General features: G+C 37.5%; 1 protein-coding gene across 1 annotated transcript; it reads right to left on the bottom strand.

The window, feature by feature from the left end:
* Positions 1 to 1,874: 1,874 nt before the first annotated feature.
* On the bottom strand, positions 1,875 to 13,372 carry LOC144651218 (uncharacterized). Its single transcript, XM_078511130.1, has 9 exons — positions 13,233 to 13,372; positions 12,583 to 12,628; positions 11,777 to 11,991; positions 9,487 to 9,576; positions 7,881 to 8,226; positions 7,176 to 7,511; positions 4,552 to 4,737; positions 3,847 to 4,056; positions 1,875 to 2,265 (listed from the first exon to the last, which is right to left on the bottom strand). The coding sequence occupies exons 1-9, from the start codon at positions 13,245 to 13,247 to the stop codon at positions 1,901 to 1,903; spliced, it is 1,809 nt and encodes a 602-aa protein (XP_078367256.1). The 5' UTR covers positions 13,248 to 13,372; the 3' UTR covers positions 1,875 to 1,900.
* Between the last annotated feature and the right edge of the window lie 10,941 nt (positions 13,373 to 24,313).

Below are 24,313 nucleotides of genomic sequence, written 5' to 3'. Positions count from 1 at the left end.
CATGAATGACGTCACCCCTTTTATTTACAAAAATTGAATTCAACTTGTCAAAGCAACTACAGTTTCACAATGGTGATTATTAGTACTTTACCCCTTAAGCTTTTTTCTCTGTCCTCCCGCCGAAGCAAAGAAGACAACCAGATTGCAGATTGGCCCAAAAGTCGACCCAGCGTTCCTACAACGATTTACTGTCAAAACTGAAATGAAACCGATTGGCCCAGGCTATTCCCGTCATTTTTAGCCGACAGGAGACTATCGTCTAGGACGACCAAAGGGTAAACTATAAATCGGCCACGCCCGATTAATTAGAAGGTCTGGGAACAAAATATAGTCGATCAAACAAACTGTCATTATCATTTGTTATTATTACTACAAATACGAGGCTTCACTTGATTTTCAGTAAAGAGGTTTAAAATTAGTATTTGGACTACATTAGAGATGTCAACGTTTACGCTATACCATAGCACTTCAGTTTTTCCAGTATGTGGTAATTTTGCTCGCCGCTATCGCCTGTATCTCCACACCACAGCTGTTTAACTGGCAGATGTGTCTTGTCAGTGAGGAGACCGCTGTCTTCACGCCATATACATAGGCGTACGAGGCGGGGGGCGAGGGGGGCTGCAGCCCCCCCAGTGCCAAAAATTTTCGGGCAAAACGCTAAGAATTCGGGCAACAAGCCAGAGAAAAAATAGAAAATAAGCAGACAAATCTCAAATTTACAGTCAAAACGAATTATATCAACAGAAAAAAATATTGGAAATATACCGAACTTTGTGGTTTAAAAGTCCAAATTTCTCATTAATCTGCTTTCGTTTCCTCTTGCAAATTGCTATAATCATATTCGATTTTCTCGCAAATTCTGCACGATTCAGCTGCAATCAGCTTTTCCATAATTTGAACGTTTGCGAGCGGTGGACCCAAAAACAAAGCTGCGATACGGTTACAAATGTAAGGAAGCTAATGCTTTTGACTCAAATGAGCTCAAAACTTTCAACAATATGTTTCAACCCGTTCATCTTCTAAATGTTAAATAACTTTCAAGTGGGAGAAAAACAATGTAAATGGCCTCCCAAAAATACTTTTATTTTTGCTGAACTAAAGTGAGTAAATAAAAATTTCCGAAGAAAAAGGATTCAGTGCATTGACATCTTTGGGCAACGTCACGAGATTAATTTAACGCACGTTCTGTTGTCCATTTCGTATGCCTGTTTATTCGGCTTTCAACCCATGCCATTTTTTTTTTCGGGCAACAAGGTCTCCGCCCACCCCCCCCCCCCCCCCCTCCAGGTCCGAAGGTGCCCGTACGCCTATGATTTTCTGGTCTCAACCGCTCTATTTACCGTGAAGTAACTAAGGAAGTAACATTGTTGTTCTGTCCTATGGACATTTTTCTAGTAGACACAGCGGTGACGGTCATCTTTTAAGAACTTTTGGTTTGAAGTGTCCCCCGGAGATTAGCAATCTGATAAAATTCGTTTTGTGATGATAGTTCACTCTGAATCATAAAGTCATTGTTCCGAAACATACGCGTTATCTCTTGATTGCTATGCCGCACATGTAGTTCTGTGTTGTTACTATATGCGCACGGACGCCATGTGCGCACCTTGTTGTACCGATCTGTCATGCTTTTTTATACGAACTATTGTGTTTGAATACCATCATTGAATATCATCATTGAGATAAAAAGAGCTATTTTTTTGGAACCAACAAAGTCTTTACGTTTGAGTTGCAGTGCAGTTTGAGCTGGCCACGTTTCCGGCCCTTGCCAGCATTCTCCATCAGTCTTTGGCACATCGAACTAACCCGCTACTCTTGTCAGAATAATTAAAGTAAATAGAGAGTAATTAACAGCAAACAATGCCATTGAAGCCTCATTTATTCAGTCATTTCATAAGATCATTTACGAGCTCATTGGGCAATCATTTATTATTTTGCACACGAATGGAAGCTTGACGTTGTTGACTTGAGCTTCCCATGAGCCATTTTTGCTCATAGACACGTAATTATGTTGGTCATCGGTCACATCTGGTTCCCAGTCTCCAAAATCCACCTCAGTGCCATCGTACCAAATCCATGGCTTGTTCTGCACGGTCCTTCGCTTCAAGCCAATCCACGCACGAGCATTATTCCCCATCTTGTTTTTGACAATGTCGTTTTCCTGTCGGCTGTGGATGCTGACCAGATGACCTTTCTCCTCCACGCATTTTCTCTCCGCGGTGCGTGCCATCACAGCCTTCTTAAAAAACTTGTAGGTTACGAAATTAGCTAGAGAAAGGAAGAAAATTTTTAAAATAAACCACACAGATTGAACTGAAGTCTTTAAAGGTCTTTAAAGGTCTTTAAAGGTCAGGGACATGACGCAGCAACATGTGACAGCGACAAAATCATGTGTTCCTCACACTGCGGGGACATGAAGCAGGGACTTGTAGCGGGGACATGTAGCAGCAACAAAATCAAAATGTGTACTCACACAAGTAACTCAGTGTAGGGGGGACATGCCCCAGGGACATGTCGCAGCGACACGTCCCCTCGTGTGTGCGGATAATTTTTGGCACGTGCAACACGAATTCCTGCAACATTTTGTCCCTGCTACATGTTGCACGAAGTTCAACGAGTTGAAGCAAAACAGCTGCAAAGTTTGTGTTGCGCGTGCCAAAAATAATCAACACACACGAGGGGACGTGTCGCTCAGACATGTCCCTGGAACATGTCCCGCTACATTGTTTCTGCTACCTGTCCCCGCTTCACGTCCCCTCGGTGTGAACAACACATGATTTTGTCACTGCTACATGTCGCTGCGACGTGTCCCTGCCGCCTTGTCCCTACGTGTGCGGAGACCTTTATATTCTGAAGCTTCTGTTAACACCCAGCACTTCTGCAACGAATCAATAATCAACAACGAAAAACTACAAACTAAAAGGAGCTACGTCATGGACAACACATTTTGAAAAAAATTGGCAAAGTTTTTCAAAATTGTCGTTCGAAATTTGTCTTAATCTTTCTCAGTCGGAACCATTCTTGTTTATTTTCGCTTTTTTATTACTCCTTTGTTGCTTTTCTATGTTAGCAAAACTATTATTTTGAGGTGTCCTTCAATTTGAAAGGGATCAGAAAAATGGCGTAATATACTGTGACATTGCTCCTTTAAGAATTCTAGTAAAACAAATTGCAGTTTTACACGTAAGTTGAAAGATTTATTTTCTCTTGGTGAGAAAGAAGGCAACTGCAGTTTTAATTTTTCGTACATTTGTTTGAATTTTTGCGGCGAATGTCAACCCATTACGAGTCCACGAAAAAATAACAAAAAGTAAACCTTGACTTTAAATAAAAGCCGGGTCCATAAAGCGCCGTTTGGAATAAACGAATTGTGCTTGGATGCCCGCGAACAATGGCTTCAAGTCGAGGCTCGAGCTTCGCCTTGAAACTATTGTTCTCGGGTATCCAAGCGTAATGCGGGAAAGGTCTTTTGCCTACCATCTTTCTTTTGTTTTCAATTTATAAAATTCTCAAAACTCAAGTTTATTATATTTTTAAACATTTCTATTGAAATGGGACCCAAAAGCACCGCAAGGTCTTTGAAGAAAAATAATAATAACGTGAATTGACGTTTCAAGATTAAAAGTCCGTTGGTGTTCAAGTTATTTTAAAAGAGTCGAGTTTGTGAATAGTATCAATTAGTGATGCGTAATAGTAATCTTAATTTTTGTTGTTTAGTGCTTTGAGCGACTCATCATCCGAAAGACCTTTGAAATTGTCTCTAAAATTTCTAGTTATATTGTTGGAAAGTCAAATGTGAGTGTCGAAAGGCAGTGAATAAATAAACCTCGAAATATCAAGTATACAAACCGTCATCCATTTTTTCGTAGTAACAGTAACTTAACTCCAGTTCGTGGTCAAATATCGATCCCGCTGGCTTGATGCTACCGGTGATAGTTGAAGGATATTCTTTTCTTAAAAACTTGGAAAATACTGTTCGAAAACTTAATTGCGTGTCCTTTGCTCCACAGACTTTTTGACATGGGTTGCCAGCAATGTTGCTAAGTATAAAGGGGTTGTCTGTAAAATAATTAAATCAAACGGAACAAAAGTTAAATCTCAATATTAAAACATCTTCAATAAATTTCAAACGGTATTTTACTGTATTTGCTTCGTTTAAGTTTGAGTGGCATATCCGAGAAATAGCTTGACCACTATAAACGGCATTGACCACTATAAACAACATTGACATATACATTACATTTGTTTTTTGTAGTTGCTAAGTTTAAAGGGGTTGTCCGTAAAATAAATCAAACGGAACCAAATTAAAATCTCAATATTAAAACATCTTCAACAAATTCAAACAGTATTTTACGGTATTTGTTTCGTTTCAGTTTGAGTGGCATATACCCGAGAAATAGCTTGACCACTATAAACGGCATTGACCACTATAAACAACATTGACATATACATTACATTTGTTTGTTTTTTATTTCACATTTACGTTTACTTGTACTTAACTGACGTGTAATGAAAGATAATGAAAAAAGACACCAATCAGAAAGTGAATCTCACCGATTGGTAAATGAATGCCTTTGCTGTAAAATGCATCTCTTCGACAGCAGTAGGTTATCACCATATAGTCACGAAACTGATATTCCCCATCAGGAACTTCACCACTTTTAATCGGGGATTGACGTTCTTCACCTGCAAACGACTCAAGTCCCTCATCGTTCCACTTCACGTAGGCTACCTCGAAATCTGTCGATTAAATTAGATCTAACTTACCTATATTTTTAAGTTGACTCTCAAACAAGTAATTAATCGGTTTAGCACAAGATTAACTAGAAAAACTCTTTTTAACCTGCTGTAGCCAATCAGACAAACGCGTTGTGTTTTCAACCAATCAGGCGGAAAACACAAACTAATCCAAATTGGCTTACACACGTTTCCCGCGCTGGCACTGGGTTGCCCGCAGCCCAGTCTCCTTCTTTTCAGAGGCGACAGAGCGTTCTGAAACGTGGGGCGTGGGGTGGGGAGTGGGGCTGAACATGCACCAAGCCAAGCACATACCCCTACACAATTATCCAAAATGTCTTTTGAGAAGTTCGTTGACACAAGCAAACCTCTTTCAATCTTAACAGTGTCCAGTGTGTCCGTAATCGATTTGCGACAATGCATAGGTAGACAGTTGTTCAGACGTTCCTGCCTGTTCATGATGCCTCTATTGATGGAAGTTCTTGAGTCGTCGGAGGGCAGAAAATGCACGCCCTTAAGTCACCAATACCATATTAATTAATATCAAACACAATCGTAACAGTTTGTGGACTTCTCGTATAGCTAAAAGCGTTTTAGTGACAGCAGATTTGTTGAAAGCTTCGCTCATGAATCTTATGTTTGTAATTCGACGTACTCCTGCAGCTCAGGTCTCACTGTTATTTGACATAATTATTTATATCGCCACACGGGTATCCTATTAATTTAGGTGATCCACATTTCTTTACACAGCATTTTTTTGACTGTTCCACACTCTCAGCTACAGCTACCTTATGTCTTGTATGGGGCTGGGGTCCGGGCTCGCCTCTGAAGTAAGTGGCAGGGTCTGGGGGTAGTGTGACCAAGAAAATGGCGCTTGCAAGGCATTTTGTATTAGGTTGTTGTACAAAATGAAATGCAGTTTTTAGTGCAGAATGCACTTTTGTGATGGTTTGGTGGGCAGTAGTCTGCTAAAGCCCTAAACTACTAAACCTCTAACGCGCTAAGGCGATATAGTGTAAAATTTTAATCAGCAATTAATTAATTAAAAGTTAAAAAAAAAGTTGCTTCTGATAATGAAAGATGCTCGAAAGTTGTTCCAAAAAATCAAAAACGCTGCTTCTAATCAAGAGAATTTATCTAAATATTAGCTAATTTTCCTTTGAGGGTATGATTTCTAAGCAGTTTCATGCAATTTTACAGCAAAAGAAGTATCTAAAAAAAACATATTAAGGGGAAAATTTGTTAAATGACAAGGATTTCTTTTAATGAGAAAAATCGTGAAGATATTGATGACATCATGTTTGCTGACGAGTTTTGAAATGTTTTAATGCAGAATGAGCCAAAAGTTGAAACGTCTTCAGATGTTCCTCGAAAATCTTTGGAAACGTTTGTATGGCCTTTGAATAACTCTCGGATAATCTTCGGAGATCTTCTATCTGGAAATTATCCAAAATGCAACAAGTTGCTCGAGAGGAAAAAAGTTGCTCGAAGGGGAAAAAGTTTCCCGAAGTATAATAAGTTGCCAAAATTTAAAGTTGCCGAGCAACTTTTGGAAAGCCCTAGAATATAAGGAATCAAGTGACGCGACTCCAAACTATGTACAGTTGACTCCCGATAACTCGAACCTTCAAGGGAAATTGAAAATGGTTCGAGTTATCGGGAGTTCGAGTTATCGAGAGTTGAAAACAAATGACCGGAAATAAGGAAAAAACGGTGTTTGCTGATTTTCTATTCATACAGTGTAGACCAGTGTACATTTTAAACAAATTTAATTAGAGTATAGAGAAGCCAAAAGAAAAAGGAACAATATATTTCTAAATCACTGTATAAACTAGAACGTAACGTAACGTAAAACAAAGCGAATCAGCTGCGAACGTTGCAGGTTTCAACAGAGAACAACACTATATAGGCTACTGCTGCAGATTTTATGCGATTTACTTTTTCGAGAAATGGTCAGTTAATTCGTCCTGATGATAATCCTTTAAAGTTTTCTAAGGTTGGATTAAAAAAAATTGGTATTGACCTCCACAAACAAACTGAACGTCTGTAGCACGTCAATGGCGTGGCACATTTCGTGTTTTGAGGAGCGTTTCGGGGACGGCTCTGAATTGTGTACGTTTATATTTCGAAGTTAATTCAACGTTTTGGACTACAGTACACTGTTTGATTTGACTTGTTAGATATTGACAGGCATGGTTCGAGTTATCGAGGGTAAAATTACAGTAAATGTATAACGGAAATCCAGGGGAAACCGATTTTGGTTCGAGTTAGCGCGAGGTTCGAGTTAGCGAGGGTTCGAGTTATCGGGAGTCGACAATTCCAATGACAACAAAATACTCTTTTTGTTTGGACTTCAGTGCACTTTTTACCAGTGCTTGTCATTAATAGCATAATAATTACCAGTGTGTGAGAAACAAACTAGTATGTCACAGGGAACTCACTTGGAGGACATTGTCCATGACCAGGATCAGTGCTCTTTCTGAGAATACAATATCTGCCCTTCGGCCACTGAGGACTGAAGTATTCACTGCTGGGGTTTTCCGTCTTACTGCAGAATGAAAATTTTACTCCCGACCTATCACTAAAACTTTCAAATGCAATACCGCTGAACGTATTTGAAGATGGCTCAGGCCAGAAGAATCGATTCCGCTCTGTTACACTTCCCTCGCTCCACTGGAAACCAGTTTCTTTTGGACAAACCTTGGCGCCGCTGGTCTTAGCTGTATAAAGTGAATAATACCCGGCTGGCCAGGCCAGACGGAGCTTCATGGGATTATCTGAAGAGGAATGAACAAGCATGGTTATGTACAATTTTGTTGAACATAGGTTGATGCATTCACATACACATGTTGTATGGTATAGTTTGGCCTAAATTTCAGTTCTTTTTAAACAGCATATGGAAAAATGTAGTTTGCAGTTTTATTTGCACTAATCAAACCCATCCGCGTTTCCCCATCATCATCATCATCATCATCATCATCATTATCATCATCATCATCATCATCATCATCATCATCATTATCATCTCCTTTATTTAAACACGATAAGGGTTTTAAGTACAATGCTTGTGGGGGTCGTGTAAGAAACAATGAAAGACTCTATTTCTTTTTTCTTTGTAAATTTTGGGTAGAACAGTAACCACAAACCTTTAGCTCTTTTGACTTTCATTCTCCCGGGGTACTCCTTTATTGCTTTGATAATGTTCCTCTTTTGCTTTGGTAATTTTACTGAGATCATTTTTTTGCACGGTGATCTTGGTTTGTTTTTAAGTTCATCTAAATTTCCCCAAAACTTCGGATCTAGTGTTTCTTCAATGCTCATGAGCTCCAGCTGAATTGGCTCTGGAAAGTCGTCTCCGCCAATCTTATAAGAAAGTTGTTCTTCTCCAAAATCCTTGTTAGTCTCCTCTGATTCTTCGAATTTCGTGACGTCAACACTAAATTCTGCGCTAACGCCTGCGTACCCAGCAGACATAGAGACACTGTTACTAGCCTGCAAAAAGTAATTTTACATGAATTTTTGCCATAAAATGCAGTATACTGGATACGCCAACATGCCCGTTTCCTTGTACCAAAACACCAATAAACAAATAGATGTTGTACAAAATGATATATAACTTGGGCAAATTTTAGTTCTGCGCACAGTGCCCTTCAATAATGTCATATAGTCCAGTCCCTAAACTCTCTCTTCTGCGTGTCCTTTAAAGGAGTTCAACCCAAGCACAAAAAGAGAGAGTCCTTAAGAGAGTCCAGGATAACATGCTTGTGCATGCTCAGAACGAACCAATCAGAAGTGAGAAGTGTGGCGTTACTTGTTTGGGTCGCGCGCTAGGGTTAAAACTGCTCGCCCAAATGACGAATTCAACTACGCGACCAAGCGCGCAAATAATTGCAAGAAGAAACTGTGCTAAATTGCATCCAAGGCCAATTCAATGAGCAGGTACAAAATACCAGAAAAAGTTGAGGGATAGCAAATGTAATTTGTGATGATCTTAAATTAGCATAAATTACTATTTTGCCGGCACGGATCAGAGGGCTGGGTACGGGTTTGAGGTGCGCAGTGTATAGTGGGATTTGAGTTTAAATAGGTGGCCGTTAGAAAGGTGAGACATTCTACGGTCAGCCTTCGTCACGTGTTGGTCAATGTTTGGTTATATTTGTTTTCCCTATGTCATCAGTGGATGCAGGATTACGCTTCGTTTTCTTTAAATATTTAGTTCTGCTATTATAATTGTATCACTGTAAGATCATATATTTCGAATGACGCTTCGTCTTGTTTAAATATTTAGGTTTGCTATCAGAATTGTATCACTGTAAGATCGTATATTTGGAAAAGTATTTGTTTACAGTAGTTAGATAAGAATACCCTAAACCCCCAAGGGTTGCGCCACTGCCTTGGTCGGGGCCACACGTTCCCCGTTTTCTCCACTTGCTGGTTTTTAGGGGTTTTCGTGTCCGGCTTTGGTGCACTTAGTATTTGTCTTTTATTTATACCTTGTATTATATGTTGAGATGGAATAAACGGGACGATGGCTTGGCTGGCCAACGTTCCCAATTTAATCAATGTCTTGTGTGTCCGGATGTGTAGTGGAGGCAAAATTTTGTGTTTTGGCCGTTAGTTTTTAGTACATTCTGGCAAGCTAGGCTTTTTTAAAGTTGTTCTGGTGATGCTGCTTCAGTACACGGTCGCGTAGTTGAACTCGTCATCTTTCCGAAGTTGTCAAAGCTTTATTGTTAACTTTTTTTTACTTACATTTTCCGAGGCAAAGTTCATAAACTCTTGGAGAGTACTTCTGAATCTTGTAATTTCCTTTGTTCCCAATATCACCTTGATAACAACGTGCTGAAAAATAAACGGATTTGGTGGACAAGTAATTGGTGAAGTTGACGCATGGGAAACGTATCTGAACGGGTTGGGAAGTAAACATTCATAAAAAAATTGGGAAATTGGTATTGTCGGCATGAAAATTTCTTCTCCATGCCCTGCTCGTCAAAAAAAGGAGTTTGCTGGACATTTTTTGTGTACACAGTCATTTTGCGTGCTCTGGGCATGTTTTTTAATGGCAAATATTCCTTAAAAGAAAAACTCATTGTTAGGGCATGAAAAATTTTGCGTCATGCCCTGGGGCTTTATTTTTCCTGTCTTGGATTCGGACAACGATTCATTTCCGGTTCATGCTGGGCATGAACCGGAAATGAGCCGTTTTCATGCTCAGCATGAAATCCAGGACTCGGAGATTTTTCCCGTCTTCATGTTTTTTTTTTTCATTATTTACTTCTTTTGTAGTGTAAATTATTTATTGAATTCCTGCAGTATTTTTGCAAGCCTGTGCGGTGCAGAGATATTGCACACGAAAGTGTTTTTCAAGAGGTTTCTAGTCCAAAGTTTTCTTTTTCAAAAGCTTATTTTTTCACCGTTTTTGATACTTTCCCGCGGTCAAGAGGACTATTGAACAAGTATAAGGGCAAATATCGTTAACGGTCTTTTCGAGTAGAAATATCTAACCATATTTGTATTCATGCGTACCCTGCTTTATCTTCTATTGCTGCATGGTACCGATAAAGCATTACAAAACTGATGGAATGAATCCAGAAGATGCGTTTTTTGTAATGTTAACAAAAGTCTGACATTTATTTGTTAGGAATGGGACATTTCGACCGAACTATGATAGACTGGAAGCTAATAACAATAAACATGATTGTTTTGCGTTCTATAGACGCGCGAATCAAACGGTATCTTTTATTGAAAGAAAACCCCCAAAATTTACAACTTGTAGCGCCCTTCAAAAAAACGCAATCTCTGAAGTTCAAAACGGAATTTACGATTGCGTTTTCTTCTGCCGTTAAACATAATTATTAGGGACCTCACAAAACCACGACGGCGACACTGACGACGACGTCGACTTAAAAATGAATTTATATTTTACTTTAGAATCTCGCAACCATCCTAATTTATTTAGTACGTTCGTGGTGTCAGAACTAATCTTTAGCTGATGTAAGCGCATCATTAAATTCAAACTAAAAACATGAAAAATTCACCGTCGTGGTTTAAGTTCTCTGGACTACGCAGAATGTGGTCATTTCACGTTGTTGTTTTGCAGTGGACGACTAAGAAATGTACCAAGATGAATAACGCACGTGCAGAGCTATTGTTCTGACCTTTTGTTTGGCGACGTTCTCGTTGTAGTCACCGTCGTGGTTTCGTAAGGTCCCTATTATATGACGACAGCCAACGAACCTTGAAAAATAGAAACAAAGGAAATGGATCGAATCTATCGATCACACTTCTGGGCAACCGACAGACGTGACCTTTTGAACTGATTGAAGTAATTCCGTTACCACTTTCAGAAAGAATTTATCTCTCGTAGTAGATGTACATGGAACCCCGCTAGTCTGGCTAACAGTGGAGCACTAAAATCGTGTTTCTGATTAACGAAGCAGACGTATTAAAAGGATATTCGATAAAGAAATGACTGAATTTTCTTTGGGCCATTTAAAAGTAGCCTTAATAACGATCGATGTCTTACAGCCGTTTATACTTGAGTGTCGAAAGTTTTTCTCGTTTGCTTTGGTTTTTACATTAGCACGCTAAGGGCACGTTCGTTTGGGATCAATCCGGAATAAGAATAATTGGAATAATGCGAGTAAGCGTTCGTTTGGCGGCTCTTCCTATTCCGGAATACTTGGATTTCTATTCCGGCTATTCTGCTCCTAGGAGCAGAATAGCTGGAATATATTCTTATTCCAGAATATTCCCAAACGAACGCACCCTTAGTGATTGGATTACAAAACTCGCGTCACTTTCTCAACCAATCAGAGGTAAAACCAAAACCAATCGTGGCTCGTCAGCACGTCTTGTCGTTGACACGAATCTGCTTCGAGTTTTGATTGGCTCACTAGATTATCTGTGTCTTTTTTTTGTGACTGGCCAGAGTGATTACTTGGGTTAGGTTTTACGACGCTCAATCAAAAATCGCTCTATGGTGGCGTTTTACTGCAACATTAAACCAAGACTATAACTGCGTTCGGAAAAGACAGCCTACCGTTCCCCAATCTTCCAGAAACTGAAAGTATTCATCGCCACTTCTGTATCTGATAGGTAACTGACAAACTGAGTAGGCAAACTCATCCGTGAGAGTCCATCCTTTAACTTGCACTTCTCCCAGTCTGTACCTTGCTGCCCCTTTGTTGCATATTTCAGTACAGTCTCGGTACACAGTCTCTCCTTTGCTAGTGCTTGTAGACACCATCTCATATTCTGAAGGAAGAAAGTAGGTAATACAATTATATGACTGAAAGTTTAGTAAAATGCCAAGAAGCAAGAAGTGACACATTAATGATTTTATCGACAAACTTTCAAAGTAGAACTAGCTTGTACATCATAATAAGCAGTACCACATGAAAGTACTGCGCAAAAGCCTTTAAGCCCGGGCCAAACGAGGATGAGAGTTGATGAGAGTTGACTCTCATGAGAGTTAACGTCAACTTTCATCGACTATCATCAGCTCGGGCCAAACGAGAACGAATCGACTCTCATGAAAAGTTTGAGCACGTTCAGTCGATGAGAGTGCACAAGAGTTCCATGCCAAACGAGAGCGAGAGTTTGTACTCTCATCAACTCTCGTCCTCGTTTGGCCCGGGCTTTAAACATGCACACTATGGCCTATAATCCACAGACTAAAAAGCCATCGGTAGATTGTTAAAAATGTAATAAAAAAGTCGTTAAAAGTTAATTGAAAACCTTGTACAACGTAAAAGCTAACAGCCACAAAAAAGAACTACTCAATAGCTACATTTGGGTTGTCCCAGTTCCAAAGTGCAAGTTAAAGCATTTTGTGTTCCTACTTACTTGAACTCAAGCTGAAGGAAAAATCAAACAACCCCCTGGTAGCCACCTGGTTAAATATAATAGCACAAATTATTTACAAGCATTCAAAAACAGCGTAACTATAGTAATAACCTTTTTAAAGGGACTATGTCACGGATTTTAACAGATTTTTGAACAGCCAAAATTTATATTTGTGTCCTAAGAAACTTAAAAATAATGGTCCATTTTTATCACCAATTGCTATTTTTTAAGCACTAAAACTGTTAAAAAGCGCGTTTGGCTGCATATGGCTCGGATGGAAATGTATTGTAATTTGAAAACGTAAGCCAACGTTTTCAAATAGTCTATTTAAAGCCGAAGTTTGATTTCTATCCCCAAATAAAGGTTATATCTTCTGTAAAATGTTCAAAGATAATGTTTTTTATGGGTAAAGTTGCCTATCACTAATTTCAGAACAGTTTAGACCAAAAATCTGCGAAATCCCCGTGACATAGTCCCTTTAAAGGTTAACTTTTCCTCGCGATCGTTTCCATTTCAGTAAAACTGAATGTGGATGCGAAGTAAAAAATGTGCAGGTTGTTTGTCAGCTGTTTATGCTTTATTTGTTGGTTGATTGACAACTGAGTTTGAAAAATAAAAATATTTCAATAACGCAAGAACTGCTCACTTACCTTTCGCTGTAACATCGACGTTCAATTTTTCTTGGTAGCGTTTTGTTCCACCAAAGATCTTAGCTGATTTCGACAGCGAACACACCTGGCGTGGTTCATAGCAAATCTGGTCTGGGACTGCCTTGCCATCGTCGTTTGTTAACTTTAAAATTTTCTTGGTGAGTCCCGGATCAACTCCGCCTAGCCTAGTATTGCCCTCAGGGTTTCCCTTGAGTAAGTTGTACTTGACACCAATGAATCCCAGTCCTTTTGGATTTTTGTTTCGTTGGCAGTGTGATCTGGGATCTGGGTCCGGGTCAGATTGTGGCTCTTCTCCTGAAATTTCAGGATCTTCATGGTTTGAAAGTGCACAGGAATACCACGGACACAGGACAGCGAACAGCAGTAAAGCGCTAAATGTTAAGATTGGCTTCATTTTGTAGTGTACCTGTCAATGAGAATAAATGATTGTTCTTGATTTCAAAGTGAGCGTTAAAAACAATACCTTGAAGCTGGTTTTTATACTAAATTAATCATCAAAGGTTGATTTGCATTAAATGCTTTTTACAATACGGGAAATAAAAGCCTGAGTCGAGTAAACGAAGGACTTGATTTTATGCGACTTTTCTTTCTTGATCAGAATTACTTTGAGCTTGAAACTTGAGGATAAAGAGATTTAGAATTATCAAAAAACAATTCTTTGATTAAATAATCAGCAATACAGCTATTTAAAAATGACCAAATTGAAATAGAATTAATCGTCCGCTTTGATTTACTAATTATTGGAAACGTTAGTTATATAATACTACCTTATTGTAGGGAATTAACGCTTTATGAAATTAACGCGAATTACAAAAAGTCGCGCTAATATAGGTCGCGTTGATTTTTGTAAAGTTTAATTTCCGCGCCGTTAATTACCTTAATTCCCATTATTTTGGCCCCAATTTCTCGATACAGTCCAGACGTTCTTGACTCTTAAGAAAAGGTATTATTTTATCAGAGTGGAAATCTGCCGGTATCACCGAAACTGTGAAGAATGTTGCAAGTGGTCAGATTCCTTCGCTCAACCCCTACGTTTAGGATTGTACGCCTAGTGTTGAAACAAATTTGTTCCTGTTGTCTCATCAAGGCTTTTTCTTCGTGTACGACGCGTTAATTTCTTTTATTATGGAATGTTACTTCCTCTTTCGCGCTAATTTCCTTTATTGGGAAGTAATGTTTCCTGCAGTTCTGTACAGGCCCGCAAATGATCCCGGCCCGCAAATGATCCCGGGACCGCAAATGATCCCAAATTGGACCGCAAACGATCCCAGTACCGGAAATGATTTGTGTAAATGATACAACAGAATTCTTGGAATGGCGTGGACTTTATGAATCGTCTATGGATGTATTTTTTTATAAAAGACCAAGTGCCTCAGGCATAATAAAACGCAACGATTAAAAGCGGTGAAAATAACGCGCGAAATAACAAAATTAACATGTGACTATCTAAGTTTTTCATTTAGAAAACGCACCTAAAAAATAAACATGAATCTTCGAAGACGCCTCTGCTGTCTAATTAGCCACTTCCTGTACAATGCTGCCTTGGTAGACACGAGCCTCCTTTTCCTTGGAAGCGCACAAAATTTCTACGTGCGAATTTTGGAGTTTATGACAGATTTTGAAACCGTTTTTTGAAAACACATTTTCCTTCACAATTCGTTCTTGCAAATAAAATACAGTAAACGGTTACAGCGTCTCTGGGTAAATTTATTTGCATACCGCACGCATAGAGCTGTCATCTTTTGCACGTGCAAATTTCTTACTGTCAATTAATCTGTACTGAAAGCTGCGCGAAAATGAAGTCAGTTTTTGAGAGAATTTTTAGTTGCCTGTGTCAGAATTTATTTCAGTGACTTGATGAAGACATTCAAAGAAAAAAATAACCACAGATTTCGAAAGAGAGTAGCTCGATAACAAGAGTCGGAGATCGATATGATAGAAATCAGCAACAAAACTCAACTTTCTTCCAGACTTTACGTCTAGACATTTATAATGTCGCTATGAACGCTGCGTGACTGCGTGTGAATGGCTATCAGCTTAAAGCATTTCGCCGCAAATAAATCATCCCTTGATTGGAGAGAGTTCATATTTCTGTTGGTTGGATTGTTAAACTTTACGTCACGTTTTAGGTTACTAATCGGAGCTAATTTATCAGCTATATTGATACAGTTGTGGTTTTGAATTTACTTTAGTAAATCGTTCAAATACGGTACATTCTCTCGCGTTAATTGTTTTTCTAATTGTTGTATTATTAATAAAGAAATGGATTAAATAAATTTAAATCCCCTGTCCAAATTCTTTAGTCCACGCATATCCAACTTTTACGGTTAGGCGACTGTTTCCGGTCCGAGGATCATTTGCGGTTCAATTTTGGGATCATTTGCGGTCCCGGGATCATTTGCGGTCCAATTTGGGGATCATTTGCAGTCCCGGGATCATTTGCGGGTCGGGATCATTTGCGGGCCTGTACAGTTCGCGTTAATTTAAGTCGCGTTAATTTCAAATACCTTAATTAACGCAAGCGTTGATTTCCTATAAAAAGGTAACCATAAAGAAAAATTTTGACAAATAAAGTATTTTGGGAATTTGTGCCACGATATACACTTTTTACCAGCAGATTCAAGAGTAATTGTAATTATACTTATACTTTAAAGCCTAGGAAATAAGTTTGAGAATTTTTCCACGATATAAACTTTTTGTCCTTAAATCAGATCCAAGGGCTATTTTTATTTTTTTTATTTTTTTAATTTTTTTTTATTTTTTTGAAGATAAACACACTTTATTGATACACTTAAAAAAAAAAACACGTACATTACTTACAATTACATACACTATTGGATATTATACAATGTAACTTTTCTTTTACATGATTAAAAAAAAAACAACAACAACAACAACAACAACAACAACAACAAAAGTACGAAAAGGAGTCCATGCATTACCTTAAAGTATTACAATTTAAAAAAAAATTATATATACTTCGTTTTTGAGAGCAATTTTTCTAAAGTAATTCGCTATGGTGACTTGTATTATTATTATTATTATTATTATTATTATTATTATTATTATTATTATTATTAAGATAAACAGCTTTACGTTTGAGTACATTTTTCTAGTTTCCATTGTACAATTAGTTTATTGGCAAGTTCATCTAGAGACATTTCTTTCTGAAGATATTTTGAAGAATAGATATAGTGTTTGACCAAGATGATGAGCAAATCTAGCTTGCGTTTTGTGGGTTCCGAGAGCACATTAGTCGCGTGACATGTGTTGTGAAAAGCAATTTGTTCTTTTGAGAGTGTTACCTCAGTACCTTGACGATGATTGAACCATGATATAATTTGTGAATATAGTTTTACAGACTCCTTGCAGTCAATAAACGTATGTTCTATTGAATCCGCATTAAAACAATATATACATTTATCGTCTTCGGCTAGGTGATATAGTTTGAGTTCTTTCTTCGTTACAATTGTTCTATGCAGAAAACGAAAACAAAATTGACGAAGTTTATTGTCCTTAGTGAAGCGATATATATCTTGAAAACTTCTAGTCCATTCATCAAGTTTTTCAGGGAATTTACTCTGCCACTTTTTTACACCACTCGGGACAATAGGATCATGGTCGTTGAACAATTGGTAATAGTTTTTGCAACGTGCTTCAGTCAGATTAATTAAAGTTTTGTTTGAAAGAATGGATGCGGAGGTCGAGGAAAGATCAGCTGCAGGAATAGAAGTTTGAGCTGCTCTTCTTTTCAACTCCGATGGAATGGCTGAAATTAGCTGAAAGTAGTGCATATAATTGTGGTGATATTAAATTTGTCGCTAAACTCTTTGTACGATAAAAATTTGCCCTCAGAGTTTAACACATTCTTTACTGACACGATTCCGCGTTCAAACCATGATTTCCAAAACAGAGTTGCGTTGTCTATAGTTATCAAATTGTTATTCCAAAGAAAGAGTTCGCCATTTGGAAAGATGTTGGTTGTATTTTTGAGATCCTGAAAATACTGAAGAAGTTCTCGATAAAAGTGGGGTAGACCTGTATTCAAGGATTTTACATCATAATTGCATTTAAGGAGAAATAACAAACCACCATACTTTCGGAGGTAGTAATTGGGGATTACCTTCCATTTATCGTCAGACTCGCCTAGTAATCTACCAATCCAAGCCAAGCGTAAAGATTTAACGACCGTGCAAAAATTTACAAAATTGATTCCTCCTTTTGCTATTGGTTGATACATAACCAATCTTTTTATTTTGTCTTTCCTGTTTTTCCATAGAAATGCGAACAGATTCTCTTGTACAGTCTTGATAACCGATTCTGGAACGGTCAGCATCGATGCTGCGTACACTAGCTGTGATATACCTAAAGCTTTCGCCAATAAAGACTTGCCATATATCGTGAGGTCTCTTGAAAGCCATAAATTTAATTTTGTTTTCATTTTGTTGATCTTGACATAAAAGTTTTCCTCAGTACATTTGTTTTTGTTGTAGGATAGATGGATTCCAAGAACTTTAATAGGTTCTTTAGTTGTTTTAAAGTCAAGTACTTTCAAATTGCTGTCTTTCATAGAACCGATCCACATAGCTTTAGTTTTCTTCTTAGGCCATCCCAATAAAATGTTTCGTTTCCCATTGCCCCGTCTCTTGTGATAGTGGGTCGGTCGGTCGGGCAAAAAAAAAAAAAAAAGAATGAACACTTGGGTTCCAGAGAAGGCCGGGGCCGCCGGGCTGCTAAGTAAGAAAGCCTAATTACAAAGTCAACTCGAAAACGTGGTCTTTTCGTTCGTTATTCCTTATAAAATGTCTAAGCAGTCTTTAAATAACGTAGTATCGGTATTTATTAAAGACAAAGACATCATAATTTTATCATACCAATTGTTTTTAATAAAACAAGATCGTGTATTTGTAATTTGAAGTACTTGCTCCTTTGGCTAGTGAATGTGGAATTTTTTTTTTTTTTTTTTTTTTTTACTTTTCGAAAAAAATGGGTCGGTCGGGCGATGGGAAACGAAACATTTTATTGGGATGGCCTAATATTCAATTTTAATCCAGAGATGATTCCAAAACAATCCAAGATCTGTAAATAGGGTTTGAGAGATTCAACATTTTTTGTTATTATAGTGGTGTCGTCAGCAAACTGTGATATTTTGACCTCCTGGTCATCTGGGAGGGACACGCCTCTGCAGCTTGGTTCTTGGCGTATCTTTGCTGCTAGCAGTTCCGCAGCAAGGATGAATAAAAGAGGACTTAGCGGGCAACCTTGACGAACTCCTCTTGATATATTAAAATAATTGGTCAAAAATCCACCATTTAGTACTGCGCTTTGCACACCGTTATAAAAAATTGAAATCCACCTTTTAACATTTGGGCCAAAATTGAAAACGTTCAGGGCTTTAACAATAAAATCCCATTCAAGGCTATCAAAGGCCTTCTCAAAATCTATAAAAAGAAGAAGTCCCGAGGTCTTGTTAGCATTTAGATATTCCATTACATCACTTAAAAGTCTTATGTTCTGGCCTATGTACCTTCCCTTAACGAATCCGGTTTGATCTGAATTAATTAATTTTGGTAGGTATTGTTCTATTCTTTTGTCAAAGCTTTAGTCAGAATTTTATAATCAATATTAAGTAAAGATATTGGACGCCAGTTGGAAAGTTCAGACAGATCCCCATCAGCTTTTGGTATTAACGTTATTATTCCCCTCCTTTGAGAAATAGATAGGGACCCGCTTTGGAAAGCTGCATTATAAGAATTAAGCAGATCTCTCCAAATAAGATCATAGAAAGACTCGTAAAATTCCTTAGTGAATCCATCCTCACCAGGGGTTTTATTGTCCGAGAAAGAGCCCAGCGCCTCTTTTAATTCCTCAAATGTAAAATCATATTCCAGTGAATCTCGGGCTATCATAATTTTACTTATACTCGAAAGCCTAGAAAATGCGTTTGAGAAGTAAATTTTCTGAGGTCAGTATTTACGGCTAAATAATGATTTTAATGGCACATCATTTGAAAGAGTCTAAAAAGGCTCATTAGCTAACAGGCAGGTAGCTATAGTAAATAACATGGTACATAATTTCTCTGAAAACGACAAGCGGGGCATGAATTTTTGTACTTGTTAAATAGAAACCAGTTTTTGCCAAAATACTTATTCGTTTAAAAATCTTCCTCCAACAATCTTTAAAAGTCCTTGGCATTCCAAACGGTAGAGAAGTAAAACATTTTGGGGATATCAACACCAATATAGATCTAAATATGGTATTACAAAAAAGATCATCGTTTGTGGTTTAAAAATTTATTTTGTTTGATTCGCCGTAAAATATCTTTATCAAAACACTAAAAACCCATAGCTACTAAATAGGCCAGTTTGTTAAAAGTTAAACTTTCCTGCTATCAAATATTGCAACTATTGTGAGAAAGGTTTTCTTTTTCTCAGTGGTTCAAAACGTGACGAAAAGTCAGGAAAGTAGTATTTTGGTAGGTAGCTTACACGATAATTCTTACTTTAATTGAACAATGACACGTATTTGTAACTTTAACTAGAGTTTACTGTAGCAATTTGCCATAAATAAAAGAAATAAACAAAACCCATTCTTATTTACAGGTTATTTTTAAAGAGCACTGATTTTAACTGAGCGGAAAGTTCACAATAAATATATCAAAAAAAAAAAATTGTCAGAGAATTGTTTCCCCATCCTGATTCAGTATTTAAAACTCTTATTCCTTTTCTGATTAAGTCCGAGAAAGTTTCGTAAAAGTCAGATAAAAAGATTCGCTCGGAAATAAAGCGCCGAAATCTCAGAGCCAAAATCCCTAGGCCTTCGGACAATATCTACTGAATTTAGCTCATTAAGAAAAATATAACTTCAAATAGTTTTCAGCTTCATATCGTTCGGTCTAGAAAGTTTTACCATACGGTATTCTTTTTGCAACTGGAAGTTATCATTCGCAGTACCCCTTCCAAACTTAAATCCAAACACATTTTAAAGGTAAACTTTCTTCCTTTGAAAAAAAGGCCCCAGAACAATAAGGCAATGGTCTATTATGAAAATTTTACGATAAATACGTAAACATAATATTCAATTAAACAGTGTTTTGAACCAGATCAGTGTAATGTAGGAAGAATTGAAATTTGTACCTTTTGTTGTCCAGCAGGGCTGCTTCGAGTGAAGTACCTGAGTACTGTGTGTTTCAGGCAACAAAGCTGAAGATTTACAAGAAATGATTTCTTTATGATTCAAGTATGCATAAATTCACGTGTGTTGTGGCAGATCTTTTGAACATGTCAAATAATTCCTGGTGGCATGTAAAAAGGTATTCGTTCTATCCTCAGGTCTTGGTAAACAGAGTATGAATGTTTGTATCAAACCACATGAGCTCTATTGTTAAGAATAACTCACTGGTTGATCCTCATGACAGCTTTTTTATTTACGAGGAAAAAGTCATTCAAAAAAATGAAGCACCACAAGAAAAGCCAGCAACAGGGCGCCAAAACGTTTCGAAATTATGTGATTAAATATTCCACTCAATTTCTTTATAAACCGAAGGCTCCGAACTTTTGTTTTTTTTAAATTTGTTTCACTATTGATGTGTTCTGGCTTTGAATTTCAATTTTCACACCATAATAGAGTAAAGCCGTTGCAAATCGCTGGAACTAAACGCAACTTTTTAAAAACGCGTCTGGTGAGACGATAGTAAGATGCGCAGCCGTTCCTAGGTTAAATTCCATTTTTGGATTATTTTCTTCTTTTAAAATGATAATTGTTGTTAAAATTATTATTTTCATGATACTGTCACGAAAAACCACACCTGAAACAAAAAGAAACAGGTGATTTTTTGGATCAAAAGTGGGAGTTGTTGCTTTAAAGTAAAATTGACTTTGTTACGATCAAATATCGTATATATATTTATTGTTCTCATAAATGGCACATCGTACTCTCCAGATAGGACAATGGTTCAAAGACTCATTGAAACGTAGAATTAATAAAATCCTATGAAATCATAAAAATGTCAAAGAAACAATTCTTTTATTCAAATGTTCATACAGTTTTGTTAAAGAGCCAGCATCAAAATCAGTTATCTTACCCTTTGATTTGCTTATTATTGCAAACTTTGTATTCAAAACAAACGTAGAAAATCCCGAGTGCACTTCCTAAAGAAATTGAATGTATTTTTAAATTCACATAGACTCGAAATGACGTCCTGCAGATGTTTGGATGAGTAAGTGTGGCTGAAATTCGTTAAATGACTTTTTTCTTTTGAAGAGAAGTCGAGGGTGATATAGTGGTATATTTTAAATGACTATTCAAACAATTGTTTTAGAGAAAATGAAGACTAAATGCCATCCTAATACAGCTGAGTGGAAACTGAGGACAAGTCAGCGGTTTTACGTTTCAAGAGTCCAGGTGGCCATGTTTGTTGTTAATGTGTGTTGATGTTTGTTTTCTTCATCAGCCATGCGCCACTTACAATTAACACCATGTTAAAAACTTTGAACTTAATTTAAAATAACCGTTTGTATAGTGAGCATTATTCGAGCATTTGAGTGACTTTATTGGGGAGACCGAGCATTTCAGGGAGAAAAATGGAGCATTAAAGTGGAGCATTTTAGTAGGGAATCAAAAGCATAATGTACAAAAGCCTTGTACCAGCTCAAACGCCCACTACCTCTAGATAACAGGTGACAACAATGCCCCTAGCCCTGAATAACAATAGAGGTAGTGTTTACAGCGGGCGAATGAAAATAGAGGTTCCAGAGAGGTAGTGTCTTATTAATCGGGCGTGGCCGATTTATAATTTACCCTTTGGGTGTCCTAGACGATAGTCTCCTGTCGGCTAAAAATGACGGGGATAGCCTGGGCCAATCGGTTTCATTTCAGTTTTGACAGTAAATCGTTGTAGGAACACTGGGTCGACTTTTGGGCTAATCTGCAATCTGGTTCTCTTCTTTGCTTCGGCGGGAGGACAGAGAAAAAAGCTTAAGGGGTAAAGTACTAATAATCACCATTGTGAAACTGTAGTTGCTTTGACAAGTTGAAGCTATTTTTGTTTCGTTTCCTCAGAAACGATACGGTATTATTTTGGCTTCGATGTGAACTATTTACACAGTGGGGGCTACTATCCAATCAAAAGAACGGTCGTAACCACAAAGTAAATACATTTGACCGAAGGCAATTAATTTCGTAAAAACATGTTCTTCAAATATCGGAAAGATATTCCTCAGCATGATCAAAAAGTATTGAGATTCGTTGCAAACAGAAATATCTAACGACTGCAATGGTTTTAATTTTGATTAAAGCGATGTATTGTAAGAAAACTAGAGAAAGCTCTCGTAGCGTTTAATATTATTCTGAAACGGAAGTAGATTTCCACCTGATTTCCACCAACCAGTGTTTGCAAGAGCAAAGAAAAACGGGATGACTTGGCGTATCTCGTGTTTGCTCGCACGGTAGAGCTTAAGTGCGCTACAAAGAGAAGTGCATATTTCCAGGTGAGTTACAAAGGTAATTTCACTTCATGTAACAGAGGAATGTATAAATGTGGGAGATTGCCCTATTCTATTTGTACAGGAAAATTCACGGCATCTTCGACGTCACAACAGCGCGAATACACGCAAAATTGCGTGGGTTCTCGCGTGGATGTACCTGGAATTGCGTGATTAGTGTAACGTGCGTCGCAAAAAAATTCGAGTCTGCACGTAAAGTTGAGAACGAAAAAGAAGACAGTCAAGTTCTGTTCAAATTTAAATTTTGTATGGACAGTATCGTACAGCAAGGTGTGCAACTGCCGTGTCGAACTAAATTCGCCTCCTTAGTTGATGTAACGCTCAACATTAACTACCGTTGCAACTGCTGGAGCAGATTTCTGAGATTAAATTAATGATATAAACATTATTTGGATTATTCAAAGCCATCGCGGTCTGATCGAAACTCCACAGTATCGACAAAAATGCAAATCGTTATTATCAGTGTTACCAATGCAAGGCTGTTACACTGACAACAGAAGAAACTTGGCTGTGTCTTATTCTGTACATGTTTCTGTGGAGATAATTTTATATTTGCCGGGAGAGCGTGCAGCGCGGATCGAGCAAAATACAATCCTGGTATGACTATATATAACATATAACATAAAACTTTCTTTAAACTTGAATTTTGCTCAATTAAAAATCCCGGTTAAAAATCTGTGTTTAACAGCTTTTTACATTCAGTAATTTGCCCTGGTTGTTTTCGTGTGTATGTAAAGTGACAACAGGCACTTGATTTTGAAGAAATGGCTTCGAAACAGTGTGCTTATCTCTGTTCTTGTCGACCAGGGTTTTGGTTTGTCTTGAATTTGGCATTTATTTGATTTGAGCATGTGATCAACTCAGAGAAGTATATACCTTAATCTTTTTGTCAAAAGGTTATAATTTCATCTACGATTAAAGTGTTGTTTTGCATTTTATCACAAATCAGTAGTCACAAAACACTTTATTTATGGAACTGATTTATTTTAGGATTGTTTGTTTCAAAAAATAAACCATTTAAATTAATTGCATTACTCTGATCTTGCATTTTACTATTGTGGTTTGATGTTTCCCCACATTGATAGGAATGTATTTAAATATTTTCTGTAAGTTATTTTTTCATTCATGTAACATTCAAAGTTATGCTATCAGGGTGCCATTTTTAAGCAAAAAAGTGTTCTGCAGAAATAAAAAAATCATTTTAATTTTCACTGGATGAGTAAAATCGATAAAGGCAAGCTCCCTTCACTTAACCGGCTTAATTTGGAGAGAAAGACACATGCTATTTATATAAAGAGAAACATTTATGTGTTACTTGAACTCTTGAAAGCCAAACTGCAGCAGGACGTAGTTCATGTCTCCTTTACATAAAATGGACAGTAGGTGTTAAATGGGAATTTAAGTTACTACTGAATATGGAGTTCTTCTTTTCATTCTTCACTCGTGCATAAATTCGGCAAATTCAACATACACAAACCTATCTCCTCAAGTGTTATACTATTCTCACCCTTCTGCAATCTGGAAACGAAACACTATTTCTTTTTGAAATAGCTGCTT

This window comes from Oculina patagonica, chromosome 4 (genome assembly GCF_052425735.1).
Source record: "Oculina patagonica isolate OP01 chromosome 4, crgOcupat, whole genome shotgun sequence".
NCBI classification, from domain to species: Eukaryota; Metazoa; Cnidaria; class Anthozoa; order Scleractinia; family Oculinidae; genus Oculina; species Oculina patagonica.
This window is presented reverse-complemented; position numbering and strand designations above follow the sequence as displayed.